At 42.3% G+C, this 26,352-nt stretch overlaps 1 protein-coding gene across 2 annotated transcripts; it reads left to right on the plus strand.

Moving 5' to 3' along the window:
* Positions 1–69: 69 nt before the first annotated feature.
* Positions 70–25,467, plus strand: SDHA (succinate dehydrogenase complex flavoprotein subunit A). 2 transcript variants are annotated; one of them, XM_028701651.2, is made up of 15 exons: positions 70–222; positions 6,239–6,328; positions 7,419–7,580; positions 10,347–10,490; positions 11,147–11,311; positions 12,436–12,584; positions 14,449–14,573; positions 16,919–17,087; positions 17,708–17,903; positions 19,096–19,267; positions 19,751–19,869; positions 20,632–20,743; positions 22,670–22,800; positions 24,136–24,249; positions 24,496–25,467. In XM_028701651.2, the coding sequence occupies exons 1-15, from the start codon at positions 166–168 to the stop codon at positions 24,580–24,582; spliced, it is 1,992 nt and encodes a 663-aa protein (XP_028557484.2). In that variant the 5' UTR covers positions 70–165; the 3' UTR covers positions 24,583–25,467. The 2 variants fall into 2 exon arrangements, with proteins under 2 accessions (XP_028557484.2, XP_028557485.2); XM_028701652.2 differs by having other exon boundaries at positions 6,242–6,328.
* The last annotated feature ends 885 nt before the right edge of the window (positions 25,468–26,352 follow it).

Here is a 26,352-nt window from a genome sequence, read left to right on the forward strand (position 1 = left end):
GTGCCTTTGAAAGCTCCCGCTTGTCCCCCCTTCTCCGGTTGGTTGGTTGGTTCCTCCCGCCCGCCCTCGACAATTGTTCGGTCAGGGCGACCTTCCCCCGTTTCTGGTGCGCAGGCGCAGTGAGCCCGCTCTCTGCCCGGCCTAGTTTCTGAGGGCCGGTGCGAAATGGCGGCGGCAGTGGCGGCTTCGCGGGCGTTGCGGCGCTTGAGGCAGCTCCGCGCGGTAAGTGCGCGGCGGGAGCCTGGGGGGGAGGAGGAGGAGGAGGCGAGTCCTGTGCGGGGTGGATCTCCCGTAAGGCTCAGCCGTCCGGGGACGACGAGGGAGAGGGGGGCGGCGCCGCTGCCCGGCTGCCTCGCCAGCTCCGCACCGCCGCCCTTCCCCCGTTCCCCAAATAACCCCGGTGCGCCATGCAGGCACCGCCCCTGGCCCTGATCCACCTAACAACCCTGCCGGGTAGGCTAGCCCGAGGGGGAGGCGGGTGGCTGATCCCTCAAGGTCACCCGCGGAGCGGCGGATTCTCTCATAGACGCCTAGATCCATCCTTGTCCTCACATGTGTAATCCATATAGACAGATCTATATTATGCTAAAGCAGAATAGTAGAGTTGGAAGGGACCCTGAGGGTCATCTAGTCCAACCCCTTGCAACGCAGGAATATGCGGCTGCGCCATAAGGGAACCTGCAACCTTGGCATTATCAGCCCCACACTGTAACCAGCAGAGCGATCCACTTGGGTCACATGTCATAGCAAGTTACGAAACATTTATGCGTCCTCATAAATTATGTGAATGGCATACCTTTAAAAATAAATCTTAAGCATAACCCCTCCCACCCCCCTCAGCCACAAAAGATGAAGAGGTCGTTTCAAAGGCAGCTCAGGTTCCCTTCATTATAGTCACAGCCTTCTAAGATGATGCCACGCTTCTAAGATCATGTCGTAATCTTCCAATCGTAGGATAAGAACAATTAGGGAACATTGCAAGCATCAGTGCGGATCTCCATGTGCTGCCTCTCAGCTAGTTTTGGCACATGTACAAATGATTACAGGTGCACCAGTTCTTTCGGGGTGAATTAGATGGTGTCCCTTGAATTTCTGTTGTGTGTAACAGGTCTTGGCACCCAGTTCTCTTGATGCTCAAGCATCTATATAAGAACATAAGAATAGCCCGGCTGGTTCAGACCAATGGCCCATCTAGTCTGGCGTTCTCTTCTCACAGTGGCCAACTAGATGCCTCTGGGAAGAACGTGAGCACAAGAGCAATCTTCTCCCACCCGCCCCGCAGTTTCCAGAAAATTGTTTTCGGAAGTATTGCTGCCCCCCAACTGTGAAGGTAGAGCATAGCCATTGGCAGCCCTCTCCTTCTCCATGAATGTGTCTAATCCTCTTTTAAAGTCATCCAAGTTGGTGGCTGCCACTGTCTCCTCGAGAGCAAGTTCCATAGTTTGACTAAATCTCCAAACATTCTGTTTCATTGGATGTCTACAAGTTCCAGTATTATGAGAGATGGAACTTTTCTCTATCTACTTTATCCATGCCATGCATAATTTTATAAACTTCCATTGTATCTCCTCTTACTCACCTTATCTCTAAACTAAGAAGTCCCCAATGCTGCAACTTTTCTTCATAAGGCACTTGCTCCCTCCCCCTTAATCATTGGGGTGGCCGTTTTCTGAACCTTTTCCAACTCTACAATATCATACTTTTAGACATGGTGACCAGAATTGTACACATTATTCCAAGTTCAGTTGCATCATAGATTTCAGCATTATGATGCCAGCAGTTTTCTTTACAGTTCCTTTCCTACTGATCCCTGGTATGGAATTTGCCTTTTTCCACGACTGCTGCAAACTGTAGCTTGCTGTTTGTATTACAGTCTAGCCAGGTATTACAGTCTAGCCAGGTATGTGGAGCAGGGCCAGTGAGAAGTGCAGCTTGGAGAGAGCGGAAGTGTCTTGACAGAGTCCAGAGGGTTGGCTATAGATGCCTAGGGAGTCACATTTGGTCCCTGGGCCTGTGGTTCCTCCACCACATTTGGGGAACACCAAGCCAGTCTGGCACTTCTGCTTGAGATCTTGGTTCATTAACTGAGGGACCAATTCAAGCAGCAGCCCAGTATGTGCATTACACTAAACCATTCTTATTTTTAAAGTATGGTTTAGCGAGAAAATGCACTGTGCTGGTGAATGCTGCTCAAAAGTAATTTAAACCATAGTTTGAATTTTGTTTAAATTATGGTTTACAGTGATGCAAATCAGGTCACTGATAAACAATGAGGTGGGGAATAGTGTCCCATGTGAGGGGCAGTGCTGCCAAGCCCCACCTCCTTGGCGCATCATCCTTATTCTTTGTTAAGCCCTCCACTAGTTTGAGGGCAAAGGTTTGCATTGGGAAGCCTCCTCAACTCATAGAGACTGCTTGAGCGACTAAAAACCTTGATTTTGCAGGATTTTAGATTGTGAAGGGAGCCTCCATGAAGTGAGGAGTCTTCCTGCTTCATTTGCCCTGGAGCTTAAAGTGTTTCTGAGGGGCAGGGCACTGCTTACAAGTGCTGTCGAAGTCAAATAGGGCTTATGAGAAGGTGTATTAAGAAGGCTTTCCAAACTGGTCCCCTATCAAAACTGCACTTAACATTTCATTTGTGTCATATCCACACATTGCCCAAAATGCTCCTTATAAAGTAGGTATGTGGGGCAGTTCACCCAAACTACCTTGAGAACTGAAAGGTTATCTTTTAGTGGCCAATATGAAAGAGTTTTAAGTCCAACTACTGAGCTTCTACTTGAAGTTTGAGAAGTTGTCATCTAAATGGTTTCCTCTCGTGTGTTTCCTGATACCAATGGAAGCATTACAAAAGTTGGAAGGTGGGTTATTGTTTTGTTGTTTTTGATTCTTGTATTTTGGTCTTGTATTTTATTCTGTGACCCACCCTGAGATCTTGTGATGAAGGGCGGTATATAAATGAACTAATTAACTATTTGAGGCCATGAATTACTAACATAGGCATTTGCAAATGCTTGAAGGAACAAAAGGGGGTGGGTGGAATAACTTATGAACTTCTTTGGAAAGCCATTTCTAACCTGTGTTTTACCATTTAAATGAATACTCATTCTTAGCTGAAAGTTAGATTCAAGGTTGACTAGGGCTTTCTCTTTAACGTGAGGGAGACTTTAGTGATTCTTATTCCATAACCAGTTACATGTTTAGGAAATTCTGTGGTTACTGTAAAGCAAGCTGAAATGCTTGTTTGCAGTTGAAATACTGCCACTTTGTTTTGCATAATAGCTGCAGACTCTTCTTTGTGAATGCTGAATCCTATCCCACCCTCAGCTGCCATTACAGGGCTACTACCTAAGGGCCATTTTGTCCTGAGCAGAGAGAAATCTAGAACTTCATTAACTATGAACCCCAAACTTGAGATTCCCTACAAACCCTTTGTAGGGTTTTGTAGTCATTTTGTAGGGTTTTGTAATTATTATTATTATTATTATTATTATTTATTTATTTATACCCCGCCCTCCCCAGCCAAGGCAGGGCTCAGGGTGGCTTACAAGCAATAATAAAAACAAGTTGAATGATTACAACTTAAAAACAAAATTAAAATACAACATTAAAATAATGAAACATTAAAATATTAAAATGTAGCCTCATCGCAGGCGGAGAAGGAAAAGAAAAAAGAAAGAGAGGGAGGGAATCAAATTGGCTCCAAGCCAAAGGCCAGGCGGAACAACTCTGTCTTACAGGCCCTGCGGAAAGAAATCAGATCCTGCAGGGCCCTGGTCTCATGAGGCAGAGCGTTCCACCAGGCCGGAGCCAGAGTTGAAAAGGCCCTGGCTCTGGTTGAAGCCAATCTAACTTCCTTAGGGCCCGGGACCTCTAGGGTGTTGCTATTTGTGGACCTTGAGGCTCTCCGTGGGGCATACCAGGAGAGGCGGTCCCGTAGGTATGAGGGTCCTAGGCCATGAAGGGCTTTAAAGGTCAAAAGCAGCACCTTGAACCTGACCCTGTACTCCACCGGAAGCCAGTGCAGCTTGAAAAGCACTGGGTGAATATGCTCCCATGGCAGAGACCCCGTGAGGAGCCTCGCTGCAGCATTCTGCACCCGCTGGAGTTTCTGGGACAGCTTCAAGGGCAGCCCCGCATAGAGCAAATTACAGTAGTCAAGCCTGGAGGTGACCGTCACATGGATCACTGTGGCCAAATCGGGGTGGGAAAGGTATTGTAGCACAAACCCCACATTTTAGTGCCCCCAAACCTAGTAATTGATACTCACACCAGGGGTCATAGGTTTTTCCTGATACCAAACATTGTCCCATTCACTCCACAGCAGTGCCAAAGTTTTCTAGCCATTTTGTAGGGTTTTGTTTGGTAGGTCTGCCCCACCCCAACTGAGGAATTGCTACTTAAACTGGGTGTAGCTTCATTAACTTCTGAGTAAGATAGTAACCCACTTTTGGAGATCGGCAAAATGTGGGGGTTAACTACAAGAAGGCTGCAAAACAATTGCAAAACTTTGGCATTGCTTTGGAGTAAATCAGACAGTGTTGTATTTTGAGTTTTGTTAAGCAGGAACCCTGGTTTGATGCATCAGTTACTGTGCTGGTGTTGCCAAATATGGGCTTTTCACTGCAGAACCCCTACAAAACAACTACAGAACTTTGGCGCCAGTTTGGAGTGGATGGGACAATGTTGGGGTTTGGGGGGATACCTAGGATACCAGTTTGAATACCAGTTACTCTACAAAATGCAGGGTTTCAAGCTACCAAATGCTACAAAACGGCTATGAAACATGGCACCAGTCCAGAGTGACTAGGACAGTGTTGGATTTCTGAGTGTTCCCTACCAACCCCAGTTTGATGTAGCAATTACTCAGTTTGGTGGCCCTACAAAATGACTACAAAATCCTAAAAAAGGTTTGGAGAGGATCCCAGATTTTGGGGTTCGTAGTTAATGAAGCTGAAATCTGGTTCTCAGAAAGATCACCCATGGTAACTTGTCTTAACTGTTTATTATTCAGTCTTACTTGATGCTTATTTTTCTAATATTTCTATGTCAACCAGTTGAGGTTTTCACAAGGGTTTTCCTTTCCTTCAAAGAGAACATATATACATAGATATATGCATAGAATCAGAGAGTCTTTCCATCCAGTCATAATTCTTCTACTAAGTCTGGTGCTTAGATTCCTCTTATTTTTGAGATTTCTGTTCTAACCTCTGAAGAATGGCAACTTAAATTAATCAGACTTGTCTGTGAATAATGAATTTAAAAGGTAAAGTCACATTTGAAGAAGGAACACATTTAGCTTATCCTTGAGCTCTTTTACATTAATTCTTGCCAATGTTTGATTTTTGAAAAAGATGGCAATTCAGAAATGCATTAAAGTGCTTGGAACAGCTTAATTGCTGGTTAATGATTTGCTTTTCTGTACTGTTATACATTCCTGTGAATTACTTTAAGCAATAAAACAAAGTAAAGTTATGCTAACTTTATCTGAGCAAATACGACGATGTGGTAAAACATAATAGCAGACTTGATCTATGAATTGAGACTATGCAAAGAGCAACCCCAGTTGTTACAGTGTGGCCACATTTACATTTTGGAAACCAGTTCGTTAAGGATGTTGAGATTTGTTGGAAGGTCCGTATTTGTCTCCCAGAGCTACGATTACCAGAGTGATTTAACAATCAATCCTATTTCCAGGGGACCACGACTGTTTAAAATGTAATTACGGTATAGTGATTAAAAGTGGTGGTGTGAATGTAGCCTATATTTTGTTCAGCAGTTTCAGGTATTTGCATGGGATGATGGGAGTTGTAGTCCAAAAACACGGAGGGCATGGCATTGGCTGTCCCTGGCTTTAGGAAATGCCCAGTAATAGATATGGTATTTTCTGGCTAGACTTAGCAACCATAATATACAAGTTCCCTGGGCAATCTGGATGCTGTTCATTGAAAAAAGAAGAAGATTGAAATAAATTCATGACAGTCACTTCTACGTATAGGCCATCTCCCTTTTCAATATTTTCTTGACAATTGTGTGGAAACTATACCTGGTGAGTTTCTGTGTGTCAGGGGGAAAATGCCACAAAAAGGTGAGAAATCCCACTTGTAACCTGGAATAGCATGCATTTACTTCATATTAAACATTTTACAGTATATAATTAGAATGCTTAGGATAAGGTGTACTTCATGTAGATAACTGTTTATCACATAAGTTATAACACTTCTTTGTTTTGCTTCAGCAGGGGCCAGCAGCTTGCCAGGCACTCTCTCGCAACTTTCACTTCACTGTTTATGGAAAGAAAAGTGCGTCTGCCAAAGTATCTGATTCAGTAAGTTCTTACTTGTCTGGCATATTGGACATATTCTAATAGCAGCCTTCCCCAACCATTGGTTGTGCTGGCTGTGTTGATGGAAGTTGTCCTCCATAAGATCTTGAGGGCGCCAGGTTGCGGAAGTCTGTAGGAAGGCCAGCATTAGACATTAGCCATGCGCCAGGTGCCCTTTGCGACTGGCGCGGGTCCAGTTGCAACCATGTGGAGATCTCTGGATGCCAGGTTGGCAACTGACATCTCCATCTGGCTGGCCCTTCCAGCTTTCTTAAGCAGGTAAGCAGAAGAGCTTATTTATTACATTTATATCCCAGCTTTTTCTCCCAGGGGTACATGGTTCACTCGTCAGTTAATCCCTACAACAACCCTGTGGTAGGTTTAGAGGCTGTGACTGGCCCAAGCTTCATGACTGAGTGGGGATTTGTACCCTGGTCTAGGGCTTAATCCAGCATACTAACCACTACATCATTCTGGCTTCCTAGAGTACTTCTGCTATGGGGCAGCTATATAAATTAAGTAGGTAAATAAATACAAGGAAAGCAAAATGTCACTTAGAGAAGGAACTGAAATATTTTCTTCGAATCTTGAATTTGTTTAATTGTTTTAGTTGATGTTTTCATGTGTTGTAAACCACTTTGAGATTTTTTTCTTTAAAATATAAAGTGGCATAGAAATGAAAATAATAATAATAATAATAATAATAATAATAATAATAATAATAATAGAACTCATTGTAGGGAGGGGGGAAATGGTGCCTAGACATTGCATTGTGGTGACTGTAACCTCGGCTTAAGGTGCCATTTGGTAATTAGCTTATATACCTGAATTTCTAACACTGATTAAGACGTGTGAAAAGAGTGGACTGGGCACTTGATCGTATTGCTTGCTCCTGATTCACCAAAGCATGGAGGGTCACAAATCAACAGTGGGCAGCATTAACTATAGAGTTTGAAATTTGCTTTTTAATACAGTGAGTTCAAGTATGGTGCTCTCTTCATGTATGTGTATATTCATTATAATTATTCTATGGTTTATTTTGCTAGGTGTTGCAAATGATGTGGCTGTTCATTTATATTTTTTTCTCAACCAGATCTCAACACAGTATCCTGTAGTGGACCATGAATTTGATGCAGTTGTGGTGGGTGCAGGTGGTGCAGGTTTGCGAGCTGCGTTTGGCTTGTCTGAAGCTGGGTTTAACACAGCATGTGTTACAAAATTGTTCCCTACCAGATCCCATACCGTTGCTGCACAGGTAAGAGGCCAGTCAATTCCAATTTGTGGTTCATAGACTATAGACAGTGATGGAGTAAGCTGTGTGTTGTCTAGATTTGGGTGTTGTACACTGGGTTACGTTGTATAGAACCAATGAGCCCATCTGCTATCTGTGGGCATAAACTCTGTTACTGAAATTGTGATAAGCAGAATGCAACTCAAGTGCATTCATATATTTGTTTTGCTCTTTTTTTCTTAGGCCTAGTTCTCAAAGAGGCAGCCCTGTGTCTGGACTCTACCACTTCACATTGCACGTGGGGGTCACGGAACTCACTATTCTGCCTTTAAAACAAACCAACCAAAAAGCCCCTCTTCACTTAGAAAAATATAGCATGTCTGGGAGAAGGTTCCAGCCCATCTCTTTCCTTGGCATACTTTGCTATGTTGTTAAAACACGAGTTTGGGGTGTATAATTCATTATTTTTACTATTACCTAAAACATCAGATGAGATAATACTACACTTACAAATTATTCCATACTCTCTTCACAAAGCAAATGAAATATATCAAGCTATTTATAGATCCTTGGGAGTGCCTTTGTTCTAAGCTTAGTTTTTAGGATGGCTGGTCCTTTGTCCAAATGCTCTAGGGAAAAAGCCATACAGCTTTTGAAGATACAGATCAGCTAAATTTCGAATTCTAATTGCAGTTCTTATGCTATCTACTGACTACTTCTAAAAACTTGTTTCAGAGTTATGAGGCTCATCTGGACCTTGACACATGAGGGACAGATTTTATCAGGAAATGGCAGGTGTAAGACTAATTTGAATGGGTCACAAGGAATCCACTGAATAATGTCCACTTTCTCAGGTCTGGATTGTGAAACAATGATTTCTCCATCTGTGAAGGTTGCTATCCTGGAATGGGTTACCCCTTCCTCTTACTCCAACAAGCAGGACTTATGCAGATTAGCTTTAGAATCCTTATCCTTGACAGTTGGAGAGGTAACGGTTCTCTGCCAGTTGCTGGCCTCTGGGACTTAAGCTCTGTCTTCAACTTTACTTGACATTTTCTAGTGTTTTGTCTCTAGTTAAGCCTGGATGAGGTAGTCATCCAGATCGCTGATGGGGAGCTTCTGGTTCCACCACTGTGGAAACAGCTGCACTGGTTGCCCATCTGCTACCAAGCCAGGTTCAGGGTTCTTGCATTTATTTGCAAAGCCCTGAACAACTTGGGTTCAGGGATTGCCTGAACCCTTATATTCCAGCTTGATCACTGAGATCTTCAGCAGAAATGTCTTTGATCGTTCCCCAAGTTGGTGAGCCTTATTTGACAACAGTGGAGAAATCAAGCTTTTAGTGGCATTGACCCAGCCCTGTAGAACACCCTGCCAATAGAGATTCAGCAGGTGCCCTTTGTGCGAACTTTCAAATGCTGAAAGTATTTCTGTTCTTCCAGGCCTATGCAAGGCAAGGAAGAGGACATCCCACCCCCCACCCCCCAATGGTCTATGGATATTTAAATTTATTTTTGCTTTTAACTTGCTTCTAACTTTTTATGATGATATTGTTTGGTTTTATGTTTTTATATTGTTTTATATTGTAAACAACTGTGATATATGGGGGTTGCATTCCTGGTCATTGCACGCAATGATGGAGCACACATAAGCCTGTTATGTCCCCCTGCATGCGCACACACACACACACACACACACACCCCGGTTCCAGCCACTTCTGGGTTGCTGTGATTGCTGCGGTCCCAGCTGGTAATGACAGACCTTAATCCTTGAAGGGATAAAGTTGCAGGATTCATTAACTGTTGGCGTCAAGTGTTTGTTTGTTTTAATGCATTTATCTTCTTCTCAACCATTTAGGGTACTATAAATTAAACCACGTGTTTGTGGCTGCAGCTTCTACAGGTGCACCTGATATTAGGTCTGAGATTGAGTGTAGCAGAGGCTGTTATCATAAAGTGATAACTTTCTTCCTCTCTTCTACTCCTGCTCTATCCCCCTTCAGATTTGAAGACTTGCCTGGAGGCGAGATGGGCTTGTAGGCAGGTGCATCCCTGTGACAAATTGGATTGGGCCTCTGAAGGTTCCCACAGATAAGAAAAGAGGAAAACAATTCTGAGCAGGATGCTGCAAGTTCCTAAGCGCAAGCGACTGGGGATCCAACACTTAGAACTGCCCCCATCATCCAAGCTGTGGGGGAACCGAAGACCCAATGATCAGATGATCTCTTGGCTAGAGAGGACACAGACTTTCAGTCCTCTATTTACACAGAGAGGACAGTGAGTGGTTCAATAAAGAGACACCCTGCCTTAAAGCAGCATTCTCTTGCTAGAGCTGTAACTATTTTGGAATTGGGGTAAGATCAGGCTGCCTGTCCCACTCCCACTCCTGGCCTTTAGTCAAGAGGTTTATCCCAGGTCCTGAGGGCCAAACTGAGTCATTATGTTTACATGAGGTATTTAAGAAGACTCTCAAAGTGGAATGGCATCTCTTCTAATGAATTAGGGATATGTCTAAAAATTGTGTGCAATGCCTGCTTCAGGGAAGAAGATGTACTTAAGGAGCCGTCTTAATGGAGCAATAAGGAGAATGATGTGGTTGAAACACTGAACCTGGATGCAGGCTGTAAGATTAACCTTTCCAGTACTATGGCCGTAAACTGCTTGGTGATAAAGCACTGAATGAGATGCTGGAAGAAGCCGTGGATAAAACGAAATCCATACCTAGATTAAACTATAAAGGAACTGATTGCTAAGTATTGCATTTAAGTAAATGTTTGCTTATAATTTCCAGGGAGGAATCAATGCTGCTTTGGGGAATATGGAAGAGGATAACTGGAGATGGCATTTCTATGATACTGTCAAAGGCTCTGATTGGCTGGGAGACCAGGATGCAATTCATTATATGACAGAACAGGCTCCTGCTTCAGTTATTGAGGTATAAGTAGCACCGTATAAAATGAGTCTTTCTGAAATACTCTTTCATGACTGACTACTATAGCAGTTGTGAAAAATGAACAAACCTCTGGAGGTATGTTCAAAACCATTTTTCCTTTGTAGGAGAAACCAGTTTTCTCATAGTGAAGATTGCACTGTTTCATTGTATTTGCGTGTTCTGATTCTGTAAATTGCTCCAGAACTCTATTGCTTCATAGTAAGGTCAGATGGTACAGTATTACTTCATTCTACAGAATGTTGTGCTCCAGCAGATTGTTATAGGGTGCATTGCAGCTGTGAATATGCCGACACTGCCAACTTCCCTGAGGATATACTGAGCCTCAACAAAGTTGTTCCAGAGGGAGGAGTTTCTTATAGTGGCTTGGAGAATGCACACAACTCGCATTAACTGGTGGAGGTCTCCTGCTTTGATCTAGTTAATTTCCCCCAATTTTTTAGAAAGTTCCCAAATGTTCATAAGCCAGATTCTTGAAACCAGGAAGCAGTGTGTGCAAATCAAAAGTTTATTTAGCCTAAGTTAACTTTTTTGTTTTCACATGGCAGATTCTTTCTAAAATTGAAATATGTGCAAAGCAGACTTTCCTTGTTTTCATGCTGATGGTTAAATGGCTAATAAGTTCCACTTGGATTCCTTAGCTGGAGAATTATGGCATGCCGTTTAGCAGGACAGAAGATGGGAAGATCTATCAGCGTGCCTTTGGAGGACAGAGCCTAAAGTTTGGGAAAGGGGGACAAGCTCATCGATGCTGTTGTGTGGCTGATAGGACAGGCCACTCTCTGCTGCACACGCTGTATGGTCGGGTAAGAAGATGCTGGTGGGGCAGGGAATCAAGATCACTGATTTAGAAGGATCACTTTTGAAATTGATAGTTGCACTTCTATCAGTAACTGACTCAGTAAAACTCTTAGCCAGCACATCCATGTGTCTTCTGCACAGTCAGACAAAACAGACAGGAGGCGTGTGTGGCGATCACACAGGGTCCCCGGATGTTTCACCGTCTATTGATCCCTGTGCCACCACTTTATTTCTCGCTGCCACCACCCAGGCCCTACCTGGTACAATACTGAGTCCAGTGAGGGTTAAATTGGAACATAAACTTCTGTTTATTTATTGCAGTTTAACAAGCGTGTGGATTCATAAACGGTATCAGTCAATTACAATCATGGGGTGCCTATCCAGACCTATAACTTACGCTACCTGCTCTCACTCACTAAACCACCTCTCAGAGGTGTCTTCCTAGTTCCTAACTGTTCCTTACTCAGCTTATTTCGCTACACTAACTCAACCTACCCACAGAATCTTATCCCAATTCACTCCCACTCCAACCAACCACCCAACTCCCAATGAACTCCTCCTTCCGCCCCTCCCAGAGCTGGTTTTATAGTCCCTCTGACTCCACCCCCCTGGGTTCTGATTGGGTAACCTGTTTAACTATTTCATCTCCAGCACTCTCATATGTTAACGTCACAGCGTGCATTTCTAGATACAGGAGCACTCATGAATCGCGCTACATGATATGTGTTTTTCTATGTTTCATTGACAAATGGTGTTGTTTTAAAAAATATTTTATAAGCCGCCTTTTATGCTATTAGGGAGCACCCAGAAGGTAGTATACTACAAAATTAAAAACATCAAAAAAGCAAGCATGAGATGCATTCTCCCTGTCCATTTCCTGGCACAGGTAATCCACAAGGAAAGGAATAGCCCATGTTTTCCTCTCCATGTGTTGTTGAACTGTAACACCCATCATCCCTGATTATGAACCGCCTAAAATAGGTTGGTTCTGACAAATTAAAATTAGTAAAGGCTTGCTTCCAGGGTTACAGTCTCATAGAGTACCCCCAAAACCTAATGTTGTTGAATAATAATAATAATAATAATAATAATAATAATAATACATGTTTCTTCCCCTCTCCCCCTTTAGTCTCTTCGATATGATACGAGTTACTTTGTGGAATATTTTGCCCTTGACCTCCTTATGGAAAATGGAGAATGTTGTGGTGTTATTGCACTTTGTATAGAAGATGGAACCATACATCGTTTAAGAGCAAAAAATACGATTATCGCCACTGGGTAATATTAATGAGCTGTTCATACTGATGATATGTGAATGTACTTCCTGGAATTGTCTGTCATTCTGGCCTCGGGCTAGATCAGGGAGGAGTCTATTGCTGTCATCCTTTTCTCTCCCCCCCCCCCCACACCGAGTCTGCTTCCACCAACACTCATTGGGAAGCCTCCAAACCCTCCTCCCTTTGGGTTATTTTCTCTGCCCTTAATACTGTGAGCCTTGCATCCTGCCCACTAAACAATTCTTTCCCTTTTCCTATTGAATATGAGTGGGAAATAAGACTTCATGTCAACAAACGTATGCTCCCAACACTTTGTTTGCAAAGATGAAAGGGAATGGAGAGATGGGGGCTGCTTACAAAAGATCATGAAGTCAGACTTTTACTCTAAGAATATTTTACACTTTAAATTAGGAATTTCATGCAATATATAATCTTCCTAAACATGTAGCCCTGTTAAAGTTAATAAAAAAAGAAATTACCTCTTCTGAATTGTAATTTTATTCTAATGACTCACATTGAGTTAGAAGGGAATGGGAGGGAAAGAGTGCTGTAGTTTTCCCACGCCAGCTGGTGCATATTTAAAAGGTGGGAACTGCAATCTGCTCTTGCAGAGAAACAGTTGGGAATGTAGTCTTTATCCTTTGCAGCTTTGTCTTTGCATCCCCTGTGTCTAGTGCTGGCCGTGACATCAGGTGTAGGTGGATGTAGCTGAAGAGGGAATTGCTTTACAGCTGGCATGGCCAAACTTGGCCTTCCAGATGTTTTGGGACTACAACTCCCATCATCCCTAGCTAACAGGACCAGTGGTCAGGGATGATGGGACTTGTAGTCCCAAAACATCTGGAGGGCCAAGTTTGGCCATGCCTGCTTTACAGGAATCCAGAGGTTCCCCCTGTCTAGTTTACAGTGAATGTGCAGATTGCTGTTCCCAGTTAGCATGTGGGAGCAACAAACCACAGTTCTTGTGCCCAAACCAGGGACTATGTTTTGTTTTACACCAACAAATCACGATCTGAAGCCAATCATGGTTGAAGGATTAGGGCAAAAGGGGGGAAACAAACTAAACAGGACAAAATGTGGAACATAGGACCAATACAAAAGGATTAATCTATAACATTTATTTACATCTTGATAGAAATAAAATTATATTGGATGGTTTGAAAATAATATGGGTGAGTGATATTGGAATAGCAAAAGAACAAAATGCATGGGAGAAAATATGGATGATTTTATCAAAGAAAGCAATATCATCAACCCATGGGGAGAATTCTTTAATATTACTACATCAGTGGTACATTACACTAATATGTCTGCAAATGCAAATAATACAAAATGTTGGAGAAATTGTAATTGACAAGGGGTGTGTGTGTGTGTGTGGTGGCCATTTTCTGTATCACAGTTATGTACTATGATATTTTTATAGAAATGGCAAATATCACACATCAAAAAAAACCACACACCAACATTAACTCTTTTAACAATTTGGGCAGAACAAAATGAGAAAGTGAGACCTGTGGAACAAATAGTATTCATGTTGATGGCTGCTTGCAGGGTGATAACCAAAAATTGAAAAACTGCAAAGTATTTGACATTGGATTGTTGGTACAGAGAACTGTGGCAAATAGCGATGGGAGAAAAATTAACCCACCAACTTAAATTAGCTAAAGAGAAAGCAAAAATACCTGATTTTTATAACAGAGGTTTATTATTCCTGCTCGCGTAGTTGAGCAACTGAATCAGGAGAAATCTGCATGTTATGGTCAATCATTAGCTTTCCATGGTAAGTGTAGGCAGCTGAAATTGTTGGTTTTCTTTGTGTGTGTGAAATGTACTGGCCAGATACTAATAATGAACTCTTTTCCTAGAGGATATGGGCGCACCTACTTCAGCTGTACATCTGCTCACACCTGTACTGGAGATGGCACAGCAATGGTAACACGGGCTGGCCTGCCTTGTCAGGATTTGGAGTTTGTGCAGTTCCATCCCACAGGTAAAATGATGTTCTAGAACATTGCAGACAACTGAGGTTACTGTGAAACTCATTAAACCTCATTAAACCTTTAAATCCAGGGTGGGCATTTGGGATTGGAGCAGCCTACAGCTGTTGAACTTCTTTCTCATGGCAGATGAGTAGTTCTCTCTTGCGGTACGTAGTTTGGATGACTGTTCCATCAGATTAAAAGGATTTACACAAGCTTGTACATCTGATTATTGGAGCTGTCTTTTGAATCTTAAAGCAGTTGATAGCTTTCTGCCTGTGTTGCAACCATGAAGAAGTATAATACATCTTTAGCTTGTTCATGCTAGGGACATATTCATGAGAAACAACGACAATAGATCCCTACTAGAAAGTAGATGAGAAATGGTTGTCTGAAGAGGCTAGCTATAGATAATGACTGTCTTGGAAACATTTAAGAAAAATGTCTATACAGGCAGTGACTGTTTTAGGCGCATCTGATATGTGTGCGACCATGCATGCGTGCATCACGCTGAACCCAGAAGTGGCTCAAAAAATCACGAAAACTTCACAAAACGGGGTGGGGCAATGGCAGAACAGATTGTCTGCAGTCTTTCTCAGTCGTGTTTCACATATCATAGAATAGAATCATAGAGTTGGAAGAGACCACAAGGGCCATCGAGTCCAACCCCCTGCCAAGCAGGAAACACCATCAGAGCACTCCTGACATATGGTTGTCAAGCCTCTGCTATATGTGATTTATATATGTGATTTCACTAAGCCGTTCAGTGCCTCGGAACGTAACCCCAATGTAAATGTACAAATGTGAAACAGGTTTGGAAATATTTTAATGTATTTATTAAGTGTCTTGTATTATGTATCCTTATCTTCTTTTCAGAAGAGTGCCCAGAGGGTGCTATCATAAAATCCAATGAAACCATATGTGATATGTAGTAATTAAAATGTGAGTTATAAAAACAGCACTACCTGTATGTAATTATCCGCTTCCAAAAGCGTATACAGTACAAATAAAAATGTCTTCAAATTCCTTTTGAAAATAATCAGGGAAGGGAACTGCCAGACTTTACTTGGGAAGAAATTCCAGAGACAGAATGCCTCTCTCTTTCCTTTGCAACCTCCTAGCCACCCACAGCAGTGATACTGCGAGAAGAGCTTCTCTCTCATAAACTGTGTGTTGGGACATACAGAGAAAGTCTTTGTATACTTAGAGCTTTGTATACCAATGTCAACACCTTGTATTACTGGCAGCTGGTGCAGTGCTGTCAGATTGTTGCTGGCCCTCTGGCTGCTCTGCTCAACAGCTGAGCTGCCATATTCTGGACCAGCTGCAACCTTGTGACTGTATAATATACAGTTTAAGCCACTTGCTTTATCTCAAGATTGAAGCTCTGCCTCTGCCAGTTCCTACTCTTTCTACACCAAAGATTCTGTCAACTTTCAAAGGGATAGACAAGTTAATCTGTTGTAGCAGAGTTCTGTACTACCCTAAAGATTACACTTTTGTGAACTAGTACTTGTTTTGTCAGGTGCGTAAGGTGGCATCTTATGTTGGCAGTTGTAAATATGGAGAGCTTGTGTACTTTGGGATTAAAAGCCTTTTAAAAGCCAAGGCAGTACAGCTGTCATTTTCTGTTCAGAGCCCTACAAAAGGGGAAGCATGCCCAGTATATTCACAAAAGCAACCATTCATGGTAAATAAAACAAACAAACAAATGTCATAACAAGAAAAATGGCATTAATTATTTTGCATAATGTGAATGCCAACCTAAATCATAATGGAGTATGATTTTTATAGCATTATGCTAGTTTCTGATTTGCTATCTTGGCAGCCTTGTGCTAGAGAATTCCACTGAAGAATGGCAGCCTTAGAATCAGCAGCAGAATGTCTTATGAGAATGAAATACTCTGTGCTATATTTTAGTATTTCTTTGGGATGCAACAAAATACCACCAGTTTCCAGTTAAGTGTAAAGTAGTGTTTTGTGGAAAGATAGAGAACAAATGTGAGTGATTTCACTGAAGGAAGAATTGCAACCAATATTCTGCTAGCAGAAGTGTTTATATCCTGCTTTAGGTGTTCAGATCACTTCACATACATCCTCAGTATTCAAGAGCCCTGTAGAGTTGGTAGTTTGTCATCCCTATATTGGCAGATGTGAGGCTGAGAGAATGCTGACTTTTCAAAAGCCATTCATTGAACAAGCTTGATTGATTATCAAAGCCAAGATTTGAAGCTGGTACATATACTACATTGGATATTAAAATATTGGTGTCTCATTCTGGTACTATGACACTGAGGAACATCTGTAAAATATAGTCACTAAAAAGTTTATAATGTACTGACTGCTTCTTTTGCAGGTATTTATGGAGCTGGCTGCCTTATTACAGAAGGCTGCCGTGGTGAAGGAGGCATTCTGATCAACAGTGAAGGTGAAAGGTTTATGGAGAGATATGCACCAGTTGCCAAAGATCTAGCTTCAAGAGATGTTGTGTCTCGTTCAATGACTATTGAGATCCGAGAAGGAAGGTAAGTCTGGTTTTCCGTAACTGCTACCTTTCAAATATGATTATAGAAGATGTGGGATTGCTCAGTTTGTAAACATTGACCAGTCCAGTATCTTAAAGCCTTGGTTCCCCAAATGTTGTTGAACCACAACCCCCATTATCTTGGACCATTGCAGTGCTGATGGGGGATGGTGGATGGTTGTAGTCCAACAGCTTCTGGGAACCCAGGATTAAGGAAAGCTACCTTAAAGAATAATAGTATTTCACTCAGACCATATTGAACATGTCCTCCTGGCAATACAGTTCTTCCCAGGATTTAGGAGACAGGTGACTGCGTACAAATGTAGAGATGTTTATGACCTACAGACTGGAAGGAGGGGGTGTAGGGCACATGGACAAGCCTCAGACCTGCTACCACATATGAGTCCTAATTGTAAGAAATGTGTTTCATTTATTTAAACTTTACAAACTGTTAGCAAATGGAAAGTGAAATGTGGGTTGAAAAAGATGGCTAGTTCCTGTCACCAAGAGAGCTGTTCTTGTTTTCCTTCCTATATAAGATGATGAATGACTTTAAAAGTTTGCCTCTAGATAGGACTGTGAAAATGAGTGTGTTTAAAACACTTTTTCTTTTAACATCAGAGGATGTGGGCCTGACAAAGACCATGTGTACTTGCAACTGCATCATTTGCCACCTCAGCAGTTAGCAACTCGTCTTCCTGGGATTTCAGAAACTGCTATGATATTTGCTGGTGTGGATGTTACCAAAGAACCCATTCCTGTTCTGCCCACTGTGCATTACAATATGGGAGGTATTCCTACAAACTACAAAGGACAGGTAATTTTCCAGAAGTAATATTCAAATAGGAATATTGTGGATGTTTTCTGCATACTGATTGATATAATTGTGAAAAAATAGCCCACTTTGACATGGGACGCGGGTGGCGCTGTGGGTAAAACCTCAGCGCCTAGGACTTGCCAATCACATGGTTGGCGGTTCGAATCCCCGCAGCGGGGTGCGCTCCCGTCGTTCGGTCCCAGTGCCTGCCAACCTAGCAGCTCGAAAGCACCCCCGGGTGCAAGTAGATAAATAGGGACCGCTTACCAGCGGGAAGGTAAACGGCGTTCCGTGTGCTGCGCTGGCTCACCAGATGCAGCTTGTCACGCTGGCCACGTGACCCGGAAGTGTCTGCGGACAGCGCTGGCTCCTGGCCTATAGAGTGAGATGAGCGCACAACCCTAGAGTCTGGCAAGACTGGCCCGTACGGGCAGGGGTACCTTTACCTTTAGCCCACTTTGACAGGTGGACGGGTCTGCCTTCCTGTTAGTCATCTGACATTAGGTGATTAAAAGTTCAAGCTGTAGCTGCAAAGGGAGATTCTTCCTTTGTAGCCCTGGCTCTTCCTTTGCATCTCCAAGCCAGGAATGCAAATGAAGAATTTGCAGGTATTCAGGGCTAACCAGGTCCACCTTTCCTGAGCATGATGTTTTATGACATTTTCCCTTGTTAACGTAGGTTTGGTTAGCCCAAAATAGCCTGAATGCCAACCTCCAAGCAGACCTAATTCGGCCTGTGGGTCTTTGGTTCTCCCTTCTCTCTCTGCCTTCTGCCATCACCACCTTCACTCCTTGTGTTAGCCAACAGCTTTTAAAAAATGACTACAAGAAAGTCAGTAGTAAAAATGGTGACAAAGACTGTGTGTATCCCACCCTCAAAACTGTGTGGCTCCTTTTGCCCCTACCTTTGCTGTGCTCTCACTAACTTCTGCATTGGGGAGACTTCTCTGTCCATGGAGGATCTCTGCATGGTTTTAGAACCCACTGTAATCAGGGTTCTAAATCATGCAGGGATCTTTCTGCAGTGAGAAGTCTTCTCCACACATGAAGTTCTGCTGAACACAACAGTGGCAGGAACAGGAGGAGTGGGGTAAATGCGTGGTCCCACCACCTCTGTCACCACACTTGCCCTCTTCATGTGAATAGAGTCACTGTCATGCTTATACTGATTTCACACTTATTTTTAATGGCAGGTGATTACTCATGTAAATGGCAGAGATCAAATAGTACCTGGCTTGTATGCTTGTGGGGAAGCAGCCTCTGCCTCTGTTCATGGCGCTAATCGTCTTGGAGCAAACTCACTCTTAGATTTGGTGGTCTTTGGCCGTGCGTGTGCTCTTAGCATTGCGGAATCCTGCAAACCTGGTAGGTCTCCTTGCTCGTTTTTCATCTCCCTCGAAAGGCTTTCAAAGGGCTGGGTGCCTTTGAGCATTAGAGCCCAAACCAGCATGCTGCCAACCAGCCCTTTACTCAGGAGAGGTTGGTGCTGCTCTTTCAAGCAGGGGCACCTTCAAACGGCAGGGAGCGGCTGACCACTCTTTCCACATTATCCTTCCCAGGGGAAAGACTGAGGAATTGGGGCTTGCATGGAGACGTGGGACCGGTAACAGCTTTTCACTTGACCAGCAAGGTCAAGAAACTATTAATGCCTATGAAAAAACATTTCCCTTCCTACCAAATTTATCAGAAGGGGCTGGGCAGGCACTGAGAATTTTACTAGGAAATAATGGAATTACTGATTGGCGATATATTCCTCTTGTTTCTTGCCTTCCTCCTCTCACCCTGACTGCTATCTGATTTTTGTAGACTTAACTGTAGCTGAATCATGCTTGTGTCTACTCTAATTAGGAGAGCCAGTTCCGTCAATTAAACCAAATGCGGGTGAAGAATCTGTAGCAAATCTTGACAAGCTGCGCTTTGCCAATGGAAGCATAAGAACTTCGGATCTGAGACTTAATATGCAAAAGGTATATAAGTTTGCTTGGAGGCTAGGCTAATAACATGTAATGTGAATTGCTAGAACAGATATATAATGTTTTGACTTGAAAACTGGATTTCTGGCCTTTCTAAAATGATTTTCTTCTTTTTAAAATTTTGTGCTCTGGTATTTTCAAGATGGAGGGGCTGATTATCCATTCATGATCTAAAAGTTGGCAAACACCCATGAAACCTAGGTTGAAACTCCTGTTCATGTGCAAAGCTTCCTAGGTGACCTTCCTTAACTTTCAGCTTAAGTTGCTTCACATGGTTGTAGTAAATGGTGCTCAGAATACAATCAGGATGTTCCTCTGCAAATGGAACCTGCTTCTACACTCCATCCCTAAGGGCTGTTGCACTTCTCAAGTTAAATTTGCTTTCATGTCCAGAACCTCAGCACTCTACTCCTTCCTTTTTATGCATAGGTAGAGTTGCATTCAGAGTATTTCAGATTTATACAGATTATGAAAGATAGCAGGCTGTCTGTGTTGATGGTTACATATTGCAGCCTGGAGTAAATTCTCTTGGAAGTGATGGAGCCATTAAGAAATAGCCAGGGCAGCTTAGGCACCAGGGTGATTTAACTGAAGACAGTGGTGTTACTGCACATGAGTATGGACTTGAGGGTTTGTAGAAAGTGATATGGGAGTATTCAAACAGATTTTGACAACTGAACATTCTGGCAGCTGTAGGAGGTTAATTTTTTCTTCGAATTTCCAATCAATGTATTGTTTCTCTATTTCTATTTATAGACAATGCAGACCCATGCTGCAGTGTTCCGTACAGGTCCCGTCCTACAGGAAGGTTGTGAGCAAATTAGCAGTCTCTATAACAACATGGATGATTTGAAGACATTCGATAGAGGTAGACTGTCTGAATGTAGCATTGTAAGCTTGGCATTTTCTTAGAGGTGTGCAAGTAAATGATTGTGGCATCTACCAGCATATGCAGTTCAGAGAACTTTGCTGTTAAGAAATGCAACGTCAGTTTGACTTAAAAATAAGTATTAATGAGACCACAGATTCACAGAGAAAATATTTCAAGGGTAACAGCTTGTGTAGTGCATTTCTAAATATCAGTTTGACAAATGCCAGACATATAGGTGACTTTCACAGTTTTGACCTTCAGGGAACACTTCCCACATTGACTTCTCGATTAGGACTTCTGGAGCATGTTCTTGTGGAGCACTGCTTAGGCCTCCTCATTCTTGCTACTGGCCCATGGGACCTTAAGAGTGTATCCTAGAACATTCTCAAGCAGTTTCACATTGCAAAGACAGACTGGTAACAGTAGGCAGGTTGTTCATTCAGGAGATGGGATTGCACCATAACTGCTCATCTCACTGAGGAACCTTGGATAGCTTCAAAGGAATCCCAGAGGTCTGTGGAGCACAGTTTAAAAACCGCTAGTTTACACAGTCCTGAGTCTACTCTGTGCTTCAAAAAGAAAAGAAAAGAAAGAAAAATTAGCACAATAGTTAATATTTTGTGCCAAGAAAGGCTTGCTTAGGAACATAGAACATGCTCTTCTAGGGTGGTGGCAACTTACACAACTTAAGCAGACATGCAAGTTTTTGTCATTGCCTATTTTGCATAGCTCTGTTTCTTCTTCAGTGGAGAAGGTTATGATATGGGCTGTAACCGCTCCTCTCTCTACTGCAGGATCTTGCCAGACATTGTAGAAACATGACCTCCCATCAGAAGAGGCCCCACACAGTTCTTTTCCACAGCAGTAGAAGTCTTCTTTTCTAGCTCCTGCTTCTTTTGTCTGTTTACAATTACAATTACTGTTCAGGGTACCTGTTCCCTCATCACTGGAAGTAGAATTTTGGAATTTCACCAGGCTTTGTCTACATACTTTGGGGTCATCTCTGTAAATATAAGGTCTAATAATTAGCTTAAAAATTAGATGGAACTTAATTTGTGCTCATTTCTGTGCTTATCTGTGCACTCAAAATGCAATACATTCTGCCTTGTTGGAAGAGCTATTTTGTAAGGTGGCAAATCAGTCAGACAAATTATGTTATTCCATCTGATCACAGATGATAGGACCACATCTCCCCATATGAACTGATTCAGACCCTGCGGTTATCATCTGAGGCCCTTCGTGTGCCTCTACCGTTAGAGGTCCGGAGTGTGGCAACGCAAGAATGGGCCTTTTCCTCAGTGCCTCCCTGTTTGTGGAATGCTCTCTCCAGGAAGGCTTGCCTGGTGCCTTCATCACATATATTTAAGCACCAGGCAAAAATATTCCTCTTCTCCAATGCCTTTAGAGAAGCTTTTAAAGGCGGGGTTATTGTTTTTGTTTGTTACTATGTTACATATTTTTATGTTTTTATATTATAAACTGCCCTGAGATCATTGGAGGCAGGGCAGTATAGAAATTTAATATTTAATAATAATAGACCTGTGGTACAGTTGAATTAATGACTTTTTTGTATTTCTGTCATTCCCCCCCTGATATTAGTGGGGAAGAGAAGAGGGGAGAGTGCTGCCTTTTTTCCTGTAATATTTTTTCACATTTTTAACTAGGAATATAGCACAGACTTCAGGCTCATGACACTGACACAATTGTTATAATCCCTAAGCTGCATGCAAGACAGCTTTGCAGGCCATGACTCAAACAGTTTTATATGAGAAACCTACAGAGACATGTTTTCTCAGAAGCAAGTGTTCACTTTAGGAGAGAGAGCATAGAATTGCAGCCTAGGTCTACAAGCAGAGTTGTGCTTTTGTCTGATTTGTATATTGGGACTGCTGAAATGCCCCTAACATTTCATTGTACCTTTAGGTATTGTCTGGAATACTGACTTGGTGGAGACTTTGGAACTACAAAATCTAATGCTCTGTGCTTTACAAACTATTTATGGTGCAGAGGCTCGGAAAGAGTCACGTGGTGCTCATGCTAGGGAGGATTATAAGGTATGCACAGCTTCTTTATGTATCACCTGTGGCCCATCCCTGAACATTGATTATGTTGGCTGGTGAGGGGGAGGGAGAAAGCGGAATGTCATATGGAAATAGTGGTAACAAAGTTCCAGGAAGGTGCAGAATCCTGAGACAAGTGGAGCTTTTCTCCTCTGAGCAGCCAGAGTGTGTTGAACAGTTCTCATTGAAACATATTGGGTTTATATGTGTTGCTGCTACCCCTGGTACTCCCAACCTGATTTGGAAAGAAAGGACTGCTGCTTTGTTGCAAGGACAGATCTTCCTGGGTGGTTTTAGGAGAAGCATCAGAATTTTCCTGTTTTATTCCACATCTAATTTCGGTATTGGATAAGTATTCCAGTCTACAAATGCTTACATTTGTAGCAGCAGGTTACATGTCACTGCAGATGTGCATATTAATCTGTGTGATGCATTATTAGTGTTTGGGGCTGGGGAAGATTAAGGGAGTTGGGCGGGCCAGGTTCAAAAACACTTGAGCTTTAAAGCAAAATTTGCACATCTCTGCCCAGTCACACCCTAACTTCCATTTCATTGCCAATGAGCCAATTTATTTTTAAAGCAGAATTGCATGTACCAACACGTTGAACTGGAGGTACCTCAGTAATTAATTTTGTAAGAAAGAAGCACAGCCTAAGCTGCTCCACAGTCTCATGGAGATATCTCTACCAGTGCCCTTTTTGACATCTCTTCTAAATGAGTGTTGTGGGTACCATCAGCACCTTTTAAAAATCAGAATTATTGGCCTTACAGGACAGCAGTTCCACATTTCAGTTGTTTATAATGTAGCTAAAATATTTAATACAGCATCTCTCTATATAATACAGTGGTACCTCAGGTTACATACACTTCAGGTTACAGACTCTGCTAACCCAGAAATAGTGCTTCAGGTTAAGAACTTTGCTTCAGGATGAGAACAGAAATTGTGCTCCGATGGTGCGGCGGCGGCAGGAGGCCCCATTAGCTAAAGTGGTGCTTCAGGTTAAGAATAGTTTCAGGTTAAGAACAGACCTCCGGAACGAATTAAGTACTTAACCAGAGGTACCACTGTAAAAGCTAAGGCAGTGCGTGTCCACAGACACAACAAAAAAGCTGGTTTCACTGAGGAGGTAATGAAAGCTAGAACCTAAGGAATTGCACATTTGTAGAAGAATAGGTAGTGCTTCCATATTCAGTTCTAGCTCTTGTAAATTCCTAAAGAAACTAGAATGTGCTTTAATATTTAGGGCTGTTTGGTACGTGGCTGGTGTCATCTTCTGAGCAGAGCTTTGGGTTGTTGCCGTTATCTCACTCTTACATTATGTTGCTTAGGTAAGGATTGATGAATATGACTATTCCAAACCAATCCAAGGGCAGCAGAAGAAATCATTTGATCAGCACTGGAGAAAGCATACTCTCTCTTATGTAGATGTCAAGACTGGGAAGGTATGTGATCCCCCCACACCTTGGCCTTTGAAATTAGGAATCCTATATATCCAGCATAGTTTGGGACTTGTTTTACAACAAAAAGAACTCAATTTAAAGAAATTTTGATTCCTCATTTGGATTGTAATGAGGTTGAATAATTTTAAGTGCAAAATAATAATAAAGTGCAAAATAATAAAGTTGTAGCTTGACTCTTGCTGTGCAGTCAGCTTTCTAACAAAGACAAACAACTGGTTTTTTCCCCAGGTTACTCTGGATTATAGGCCTGTAATCGACAAAACCCTCAATGAAGAAGACTGTGCAACAGTGCCACCAGCTATTCGTTCCTACTAGTGGCTATCGTTGAGTTCCTTGTAAGTTTCCTGGTACAGAAGTGAACATCATGCAGCTTACTATTAGACAACTGTAATGCATTAAGTCTGAGAGAATCTTCATTTGCAGCAGAATCCTGGCCCATTGCTTCATGCGTTAATATATCATGGCAATACAGAGCTCTTGCAGCAAAGTAATCTCATATTGTCTCTGCTTGAGTTTGTAGGTTTCTCTAAGTAGCTGGAGCTCTGCACGCAATTCGTATGTATTACCTTTATTTTGACTGCAATTTTGTATTGACTTTCTTAGAGCGATACATTAAAAGAGTAAATGCAGTATGGTGGTTAAGAGAAACAGCAGCATTTATCCAATAGTTGGAAGTACTTACACCCGGTGAAATGAAAGGGTTTAAGTTCACTTAACTATTGGATTGTGCTCTTAGAACTTTATAATTCTCTACATTTTACAGTTCACATTACTTATTTAAATCACAGTTGCTGCAACTATAACTTGTGAACAGTGTCAAGCCTAAACCAAATATCATAGCAGATCCATAACAGCTTGGTAGGACTTTTCTGTCTGTTGGCAGACACTAAAAATTTTAAGAATCTAGCTCTCTCTCCTTAAATATCTTTACCTAGGTGAATAATACACTGTTGAGAATTGAAAGTTGTATATCTGGCATTCTTTGTAAGGCATTCTTTGTTTGGAGTGTGTCTCTGAAAAGGGTCACAATGTATAGATGGATATTCTTTCAGATGCTTCAGTGCTGTCGTATCAGTATCATCTGAAAAATCTGAAACAAGGTTTTCCTAACTGCTTTCTGATTTCATTGACAAGTGTGCATATTATGTATTTACTTTGTATTTGTAAAAATCCAGCACATTAAATAGGACAATAATATAAGTACAGCTTGTGCCAGCATTGAAACAATTCTATCAATTTCTCCATTAATGCTGTTCAACATGTGTGGGTTCTTGGATTTCACAGAATAATTTTTTGTAATTAAAATTTTAGCATATGCAGAGTAATTTATTTCCAGAAGGCTTTTCTCCATGAGTAAGAATTCCAGATATCTTTAGTTGAAACACCCTCTTTATTCACCCCTGCCTCTCTGAAGATGTTTAAAAGGGGATGGAGTCTCCTTTTATGCAGAATCCAAGAACACCCCAGAAATAGTAGAACATAAATATTTTATACACATGTCTCTGGCTATACATGTCTTAGGTAAAGGTAGAGGGACCCCTGACCATTAGGTCCAGTCGTGGCCGACTCTGGGGTTGCGGCGCTCATCTCACTTTATTGGCCGAGGGAGCCGGTGTACAGCTTCCGGGTCATGTGGCCAGCATGACGAAGCCGCTTCTGGCGAACCAGAGCAGCGCACGGAAACGCTGTTTACTTTCCCGCCAGAGCGGTGCCTATTTATCTACTTGCACTTTGACGTGCTTTTGAACTGCTAGGTTGGCAGGAGCAGGGACCGAGCAACGGGAGCTCACCCCGTCGCAGGGGTTTGAACCGCCGACCTTCTGATCGGCAAGTCCTAGGCTCTGTGGTTTAACCCACAGCGCCACCCGTGTCTTAGTTCACAAATAAAAGCTTAAAATAAAAAAATTCATGGGGAAATTATGAAAAAAGAGGCTTAATTATATAAATTCCCAATACATCCCTGTATTGTGAAGTTTCTAATGTTTGATGTTTTATTATGCTTTTATATTTTGCTAGAAGCCACCCAGAGTGGCTGGGGAAACCCAGCCAGATGGGTGGGGTACAACAACAACAACAACAACTGCA

The sequence above is a fragment of the Podarcis muralis genome, chromosome 13 (assembly GCF_964188315.1).
Source record: "Podarcis muralis chromosome 13, rPodMur119.hap1.1, whole genome shotgun sequence".
NCBI classification, from domain to species: domain Eukaryota; kingdom Metazoa; phylum Chordata; class Lepidosauria; order Squamata; family Lacertidae; genus Podarcis; species Podarcis muralis.